The sequence below is a fragment of the Bos indicus genome, chromosome 16 (assembly GCF_029378745.1).
Source record: "Bos indicus isolate NIAB-ARS_2022 breed Sahiwal x Tharparkar chromosome 16, NIAB-ARS_B.indTharparkar_mat_pri_1.0, whole genome shotgun sequence".
NCBI classification, from domain to species: Eukaryota; Metazoa; Chordata; class Mammalia; order Artiodactyla; family Bovidae; genus Bos; species Bos indicus.
The window spans coordinates 37922316-37931838 of NC_091775.1; the positions used below are offsets into that span (position 1 = coordinate 37922316).

Consider the following 9523-nt stretch of genomic DNA (forward strand, 5'->3'; position numbering starts at 1 on the left):
ATCCCATTATGTGACATACGGGGTTTTAAACAATTCAAAACAATAATTATTTTAAATCCTATTAAACAATTTCAAGAACATCTTTCTCATGACATGAAAAAAAGGAAGGGATTAATCTGGTATGTGTGTGTATATGTGTTTGTAAAAGAATTTTTTTTTTTTAACCTTTGGATTAATATCATCAAACTTTATTAATCTACCTTTGCAGTTCTCCAAAATTAAGTCTCTTTTGAGCCTAATCCTCCTTCCCTTTCATATTACAGATTTATTGTTTGTAGAAGTGACCATTTAGTTGCAACAGATAGGAACAGTCTCATGACAGCTCAGTGTATTAATTAGGAAGGTCTTTAAAGCACAGCATTACTGAGGACCTTCATGGACCAGGCCTAGGAATGTCAAGGAGCATAGTAAATAAACCTTACTCTCCAGGACCTCACTCTCCTCAGCACATTACTGATCCTCTGAGAGCCAGAAGGCAGATTACAGAGGTAAATTCCCAATACATGTCTTTGAAAGTGGACGGAGCCCCTTCTCCACCAGCACTGTCATCCCAGCAGACCAGACCTTCAGGAAGGAGCAATGGGGACCATGGAAACGGCAGGAAGAGTAGGCAAGTCAGAGATGTGGCTACTTCTCTCTCTCTCTCTCTCTCTCTCTCTCTCTCATGGCCTTGGAGATTTCTCTCTTTTCTCTCCTGGATTGTAGATGTCTGTCCCTCTCCCTCTCTCTAGGTCCTGGATTTCTTTCTCTCCCTCTCTATCTCTTCACTTTGGATAGCTTTCTTTCCTAGGGAAATAAAAAGGATATTTAGGAAAATGAAGAATGCAAAAGGATATAAGTCAAATAGTGTAAAAAAGGATCATAAAACAGAACTGAAGCTGCTATCCTAATACTTACTGATATGGTATTAACTAAATAAGGCTTGTAATTCCTTCCCTTATTTAAGAAATTAGAGGACTTTCTTGGTGGTCCAGTGTTAAGAATCAGGGGACAGGGGTTCAATCCTGGTCCGGAAAGATTCGCATGCCCCGAGGGTAACTAAGCCCATGCACCACAACTACTGAGCCTCCAGGCCTAGAGCCTGTGCTCCCCAAGCGAGGCCACCAGGTGAAAAGGTTGTGCCCACGACTAGTGAGTCGTCCCCATGTGCTGCACCTAGAGAAAGCAGCCATGAAGACCCGGAGTAGAGAAAAGTAAACAAATATTTAAAAAAACAGAAATTAGAACTAAAGCAGCATGGAGTCAGTCACATCTACATCCGGACGTGCATACAACATCTAGACAGGAGCACAGTGTGGCAGCAAGAAGAGCTTGCTGAGCAAGAAATCACGTGCACCTCTGAGTACTTCCTAACTTGAGGTTCCCCATCTACAAAATTTGGATGTAAGACTGGATCAGTGGTTCACAAGCATTTTACTTTGTTTTCACCAAAGCTTACAGTAATGACTATAATTTCCACCAAAACCAATACACACACACACACACACACACACACCCTACAACTGAAGAAAAGTTCTATCAAACAATTCTTATCCTCAGAATGTGCAATGTACTGGTACGTCACACTTTTGTAAAAGCGAATCGCTATTCAGTTTAGAGTTCACAATCCACCAAAAGGCCTCAACCTCAGTTTCAGAAACAAAAGTCTCTTTCAGCTCTAAGGGTTTATGATTTCATACCACATAGAGCTTATATGATCTGGCCTCAGGCTACCTCTCAACATTTCTGCTCTTTTCTCCTTCGCCATCTCTGCTCCAATCTTACCGGCCTTCTTGCTCATCCTTGCAGGCTCCCACCTCAGAATCTTTACCCTTGGTATGCCCTCTGTCTCTTCTGCTCCACTGCTAGGATTACCAGGGTTCTCTAAGTATCACTGCATTCAGCTCTCTGCTAAATGTTAGCAAGCGAGATAAGCTTCCCTGACCACCCACTAAATACCAGTAGAAAGAATACTACTTTCTCCACTCCTTTTCCATAATCTAATTTTTCAGAGCACTTATCAATAATTAACATTACATGTTTTTTTTTTTAAATTGTGTGACTCCCCATCCCCAAATTTTAGCTCTATGAGGGCACGACTTTGCCAGACATTGCTACATCCAGGGTGCCTAGAACACTATCTGGCAAATAATAGGAACTTAAAAGTCATTGTTGAATGAGTTAATGAATCTAGAGTTCTCTCTTAGAATAAAACAGCCTACCTTATGGCTCAGCTGATAAAGAATCTGCCTGCAGTGTGGGAGACCTGGGTTCGATCCTGGATTGGGAAGACCCCCTGGAGAAGAGAACAGCTATCCACTCCAGTATTCTGGCCTGAAGAATTCCATGGGGTCGCAAAGAGTCTAACATGACTTAGCGACTTTCACTTCACTGTCTTGAGTTTGTTCAAATCCATGTCCATTGAGTCGGTGATGCTATCTAACCATCTCATCCTCTGCTGTCTCTTTCTCCTTTTGCCTTCAATCTACCAAAGGGACTCAAAGGGAAATTCAGTGGAAAATTAACTTTTCTTCTTTTCTACTATCTTTGCAGAGCATTCTTCTTCTTCTTTGAATGTCTGTACTTCTCTGCTCTCTACAGATTTTGATCTTCCTCCTCACACACAATTTCTATTTCTAAAGGACACTGAATTAGTTTAGACTTTTAAATGCCTTAAACAATGGAAAACATTATATAAACATCAGGCACTATCATTATTAAAATTGCAGCTGTGCAATTCTTTATCAGGAGCAGATAAAGAATCTACCTGCAATGCAGGAGACCCAGGTTCAATCCTTTGATCAGGAAGAGCCCATAGAGAAGGAAATGGCAACCCACTCCAGTATTCTTGCTCGGGAAATCCCATACACAGAAGAGCCTGACAGTCTATAGTCCATGGGATCACAAGATTCAGACATGACTTAGTGACTAAACCACCAAGGTGAAAAAAGGTAAAGAAGAGGAGGGGAACCAGAGTAACTGGAGGTGCTACTCTAGGTCGGGTAGATGAGGAAAGCTTCTCCCATGAGATGTAAAGGTAAATAATCTTGTTTCTAATTGACACTCCTACATACTGATTGGTCTCCTCTCTTCCTATGTTCAGTAGGTCTCTATCTCAACACCTGTCAATAACAACAAAAGTAATAAAAACAGCTAACATGTATTGGAAGCTTACAATGGATAGAGCATTAAGCTAAGCACTTTATCTCTTTTAATCATAACAGTATCCCTATGAGGGAGCTAGTATTATCATGTTCATATTACAAATGAGAAAATTGAATTCTTCTTAATATTACAATGTTACCGTATATCATGTTTCTCTCCTCCCTGCCTTCCTTCTTCCTCCAAGACAGTGAGCTCCTTAAGAGAGAGATCTGGTCTAATTCATCTTTGTATCTCACATTTACAGCAGGGAGCAGGAACCCAACAGTAGGGCAGAAGGCTGAGTTCAAGAGGCTCTGCTCCACTTCTATATAACTATAACTAGGAAATTCTGAGAAAAAGAGGGCTTCCCAGGTGACACTACTGGTAAAGGAGCCCATCTCCGGGTTCAGTTCCTGAGTTGGGAAGATCCCCTGGAGAAGGGAATGGCAACCCACTCCAGTATTCTTGCCTGAAGAATCCCATAGCCCTGGCGGGCTACGGTCTATAGCGTCGCAAAGAATCGGACCCAATTGAAGCAGCCTCTCAAGCATGTACTGAGGAAAATTGAGCATGTTATTATAGGATCCATTCTCCCTTTGGAGATTAAATTTTTAATTATTTAATTATGAAAAATACTCAAATATCTAAGATGTACAAATATTCACCTTTCAGAGATTTGGGTACACACAGTAACACTCAAGAAACTGCTTAAAGAGCAAGATGGTTTACTAAAAATGATAGACCCATACTTGCCACTAGATGGAGAGATTTCCCATTTTTCCAAAGCCCTATTTCTGAGCCTCTGTAGCAAGAAACCAGAGAAGGAAATGGCAACCCACTCCCAGTGTTCTTGCCTGGAGAATCTCAGGGACGGGAGAGCCTGGTGGGCTGCCGTCTGTGGGGTCCCACAGAGTCTGACACAACTGAAGCGACGTAGCAGCAGCAGCAGCAGCAGTCGAAAGAAAAAGATTAGACCTGAAAAGGGCTCCTACATAGTTTCACAATCAAATCACTGCATAGAAAAATTTCAAGACTACCAGTAATAAAAGTAAATGTTCCCAGCTAATCCATTTAAGTTGGACAGAAATTTATGGATCTCAAGATCTAATATTTGCTAAATACATATCATTCATGCTTAGCTGTCTCTTTCCCAAAAGTTTGTTGTTGTTTAGTTCCAAAGTTGTGTCTGACTCTTTTGCAACCACATGGACTGTAAACCACCAGGCCCCTCTGTCCATGGGATTTCCCACGCAAGAATGCTGGAATGTGTTGCCATTTCCTACTCCAGGGGATCTTCCTGACCCAGGGATGGAACTCCTGTCTCCATGTCTTCTGCAATGCAGGGGGATTCTTTACCACTGAGCCACCAGGGAAGCCCCAAAAGTACATAAGAGCTATGAAACTGGCTTCAAGAACTATACCTGCCATCTCCCATCCCCTCCCTTTACCCTGACCTTTTACTATTTCCTTAGGAAAATGAATCTCTAACAGTAATTGAGGAAGATGCAATTTAATATATAAAAGGAAAAATTTTAAATATCCACAAAATTGAACAGTAACACCACAAAGCATGCCTTTGTACTATATCAAGTTAAAGGTTAAGAGAAATAGACACACTGGCACACTGCTGTGTGTGTGTTAGTTGCTCAGTCATGCCTGACTCTTTTGCAACCCCATGGACTGTTGCCCTCCAGGTTCCTCTGTCCATGATATTCTCCAGGCAAGAATAGTGGAGTGGGTAGCTATTCCTTTCTCCAGGGGATCTTCCCAACCCAGAGATCAAACCTGGGTCTGCTGCATTGCATGCAGATTCTTTACCATCTGAGCCACCACAGAAGCCCATGGCACACTGCTTGTAGAGTACAAATGGGTACTATTTGGAATTATCTTCTCTATTCTCTGTATCCAGAGAAGGCAATGGCAACCCACTCCAGTACTCTTGCCTGGAAAATCCCATGGACGGAGGAGCCTGGTAGGCTGCAGTCCATGAGGTCGTTAAGAGTCGGAAGCCACTGAGTGACTTCACTTTCACTTTTCACTTTCATGCATTGGAGAAGGAAACGGCAACCCACTCCAGTGTTCTTGCCTGGAGAATCCCAGGGATGGGGGAGCCTGGTGGGCTGCCATCTATGGGGTCGCACAGAGTCGGACACGACTGAAGTGACTTACAGTACAGTACAGTATTCTCTGTATACACAAAAGTAAATAAATTGATGACTCTACTATATTCTTTATCTTATCTTAAACAGAATGTATGGGAGACAACCTTAACTACAGTTGCCTATCTCTGCTTCATAAGATAAAGGTGGTTCTAAAATCTGAAACCTGAACCCAGTTCTGCTACTAGAAGCTACAACAGTAACAAACCAGATGTAGATAATTTAATTGCAATGACCAGGAAGCCACACCAGGAAACAAGCTCCATCCTCAGCTGCTTATAGCAACCATCAGCTTTGATAGAGTACAGATGCCTGTGGCCAGACTGAACAGAGAAAGGACATCTGTTCTTTTTCTAAAGGCCTACTCTTTCTCATAAAGGATTGATAGCAACTGACGTAAGAGAAAGATTTGGATGCAGAAACTTGAAACTTCTACTTTAATCAATTTTATGCTTTCACTAAATTCAGAGTTTTTCCTGCCACACAATAAGATTGTCACTAGTTCAAAGGAGGAAGGAAAAATCTGCATTCCTTGAGATTTCAACTATCTTGCCATTTATAGTGTGTATTGCTCAAAGTATATTATATCTTCAACTTTGTGGATCATGATGTACAGTAAGAAATATATTCTACATCATAATCCAGTACACACAACACGCATAGAATTTTTTAAAAAGTTTCATGAAAGCGACCCTTACATGCAATAAATACACTTAAAGTCTACTTCAAGTGTAGATGTTGGCTATACACCACGAATTAATTTCATGACCCAATAATGGGTTACAACTATAGTTTGCAACACTGCTAAACCTCGTTCTTGTGGTTTACCCTTTGCCTACCTCTCTACTGGAATCTCATGCTATTCTCTACCGTACTCCCCCCACACCGCTTCAGAATCTAATTTCTATTCTTTGTTCACATTAAACCTTAAGGTCAGAGCTCAAAGCTCTTTTGATCTTGTTGTTGGTACAGTCTAGAATCTTCCCTCAGATCACTGCACCTTAATATTCAGACTTCAAGACAAAAGTCACTTCCTCAGAGGAGCCTTCACTGACCACCCAATCTGAAACAGCCACCACACACACCTCCAGCCAGCACAGAGAGTGCAGCGAGGAGTTCACTGCTCTTAGGGTTGTTGGAAAATCTGAATGGCAGGCACCAAAAAACAGTACTTTGCAAATGTCACTTTTCATCTCCTTATGATACTGTACAGGCTTCCCTGGTGGCTCAATGATAAAAAATTCAACTGCATGCAGGAGACGTGGGTTCAATTCCTGGGTCAGGAAAATTCCCTGGAAAAGGAAATGGCAACCCACTCCAGTATTCTTGCTTGGGAAATCCCATGGACAGAGTAGTCTGGTGGGCTACTGAGCCCGTGGGGTCGCAAGGAGCTGGACACAACTGAGTGTCTAAGCACATACTTCAGTTGTCACAGAAAAGCTAAATAAAATAAATTTTGAGGAGAAATTAGTGGATTTGGCACTTAAAAGGCCATTCACAATTTAAGCAAGAACAACTTCATGATATCAACAACCTCAGATATGCAGATGATACCACCCTAGTGACAGAAAGCAAAGAGGAACTAAAGAGCCTCTTGATGAAGGTGAAAGAGGAGAGTGAAAAAGTTGGTGTTAAATTCAACATTCAAAACTAAGCTTGTGGCATCCAGTCCCATCACTTCATGGCAAATAGATGGGGAAAAAGTGGAAAAAGTGGCAGATTTTATTTTCTTGGGCTCCAAAATCACTAGAGGGGACAACAGCCACAGAATTAAAACATGCTTGCTCCTTTGAAGAAAAGCTATAACAAACCTAGACAACACATTAAGAAGCAGAGGCATCACTTTACTCACAAAGGTTCATATTGCCAAAGCTATGGTTTTTCCCGTAGTCATGTATAAATGTGAGAGTTGAACCATAAAGAAGGCTGAATGTTGAAGAATTGATGCTTTTGAACTGTGGTGCTGGAGAAGACTCATGAGAACCCCTTGGACTGCAAGGAGATCAGACCAATCAATCCTAAAGGAAATCAGTCCTGAATATTCATTGGAAGGACTGATGCTTAGCTGAAGCTCCAATACTTTGGCCACTTGATGCAAAGAGCCAACTCACTGGAAAAGACCCTCATGCTGGGAAGGATTAAGGGCAGCAGAAGTGGGTGACAGAGGATGAGATGGTCGGATGGCATCACTGACTCAATAAGCATGAGTTTGAGTAAACTCAGGGAGACACTGAAGGACAGGGAAGCCTGGCGTGCTGCAGTCCATGGGGTTGCAGAGTCAGACATGACTTAGTGACTGAACAACTTCACGAAGCTGTTAGAGAGGAATTCAGACAACAGAGTTTTGAGGATGCAAGTGAACAAGCAGAATCTGCTAAAAAAGGAAGCACTGTGCTTTTCAGCAGCTTACTGATAGGTGGGGAGAATAGATAAACACAAGATGGGAAATGGGCTTTTGTTTTATTTCATTTTCTTGAGATGTATGACTCAGACACTGAGGAGAAGGAAAGGGAGAGGAAGAGGCTGAAAGCACAGGAAAGGAGAATGATAACCCGAAGCAAAAGTCCTGTAATGAGTGGGAAGGAATAAGATTTAGAGCAAAAATGAAAGCATTATCCTTCAACATTAGTTTCTAAAAAATAGAAACAAAAGACCCAATGATGGGTAAAAAGAAATATCAATATATAGGTTGGAGACTTGGGGTTAAAGAAATTGACCGTTAGACTCTGTCATTTGGTTGTAATGGAGGGAAAGGGGACAGGGTTTTTAAAAGTGAAGGTTTGGAAAGGGATCGGAAGGAGGAGGGCAGAGACAGACCGGGGTAATAAAATGGGTTGCTGAGTAGTAGTGGAGAAGGAAAGGGTAGTGGGAGAGTCTCTGATGTTAAGTTCATAACTAAATTCATCTGACAATGGACATCCTTCTATCCTCCAGTTCCTTACTTGTAAATGTTTAAAATATTTAGCGATTAAGTGAATACACTAGAACCCTGGTGTTTTCAAACGTGTGACTGAATTAAAATCATCTATAGGCTTTTAAAAATTCAAATATGGAGCCCTATTCTTATTTATTCACAATTTCTAGGGATGAAGCTCTAGCAAGTGAATTTTCTATAAATGATCTCCAAGTGATCTTGAGGGACATTCTTGTTAAAAAGCACAGAACTAGAAGGTAATCAACTGGCTAGAAGAGAACTAATGCAAAATACAGTTATTACTAAATGGCCCTTAGACAGGGTATGCGACAGTGGCTGACCATTCAAGAAAGCAAAGACTTCAGAATATAAGGATATTAAGATCAGTAACGAGAAAGTAGGGCTTCCCAGGTTGCGCTACTGTTAGAAGAACCTGCCTGCCAATGCAGGAGACTCGAGAGACATGGATTCGATCCCTGGGTGGGGAAGATCCCCTAGAAAAGGAAATAGCAACCCAGATCCAGTATTCTTGCCTGGGACATTCCAGGGAAATCCCATGGACAGAGGAGCCTGGCAGGCTACATACAGTCCTTGGGGTCACTGAAGAGTCAGACACGACTGAGCGCGTACAGACACACACACACACACACACACACACACACACACACACACGCCAATGAGAAAGTAACATACACATCACAACATAGTGTTAAATGAAGCGCGTTAAGGTGAAGCTGAGAGCTTGGAGGAAAAAAATGATTAAAACTAAAAACATTTTACACGTCTGTTCGAAACAGTGTCTCACCTCAAACTGTTAGACTCAGTGTCTTACCCCTAAACTTTCTGTCACATTACTCTCAAGGCTTAGCAGTACAAAAGTGGGGTTCATGGTGCTACAAAAAAAAAAAAAAACAACACGAAAAACAAGAAAACTGCAGGGACGGCGCCTGGAAAGGGAGAAAAAGAAAACGCGGTAATGAGAAAAGAGACGCGAACTCCTTTCAGGGCCCAGAAGCCCCAGGACTTGGGACGCGACGTACACCCGACCCCGGAGCCTTTCTTCTGGCCTCGCCTAGCACTCACCATAGCCTCAGGGATCTTAGCACAAGGAAACAGCTATCTTCTCAACAGGAAGGAACCAAAACCAACGCCGGGTTACTCCGGCAACAAAGCCCCGCCTACTGCCGGACTCCAGCCGGGCCGCCAGTGGCCCGCCCCTTCGTCTCTATTGGCTAAGAGTAAACGCACCTCCGCCCACTCTGTCGACAGTCGCCTAGGGTGACGGAACACCGCCTACCTCTTTCCCCCATCGTCACTTCCGTTTGGT

The 9523-nt window shown here is 42.4% G+C and overlaps 1 protein-coding gene across 1 annotated transcript in view; it reads right to left on the reverse strand.

Moving 5' to 3' along the window:
• The window catches only part of NME7 (NME/NM23 family member 7), a 247373-nt gene extending 237961 nt beyond the window's left edge, over window positions 1–9412 (reverse strand). The window contains exon 1 of the mRNA XM_019976176.2: window positions 9280–9412. Within this exon, the coding sequence (XP_019831735.1) occupies window positions 9280–9282 (3 nt within the window). The 5' untranslated portion in view covers window positions 9283–9412. The remainder of the gene's footprint in view (window positions 1–9279) is intronic.
• Window positions 9413–9523: the final 111 nt, after the last annotated feature.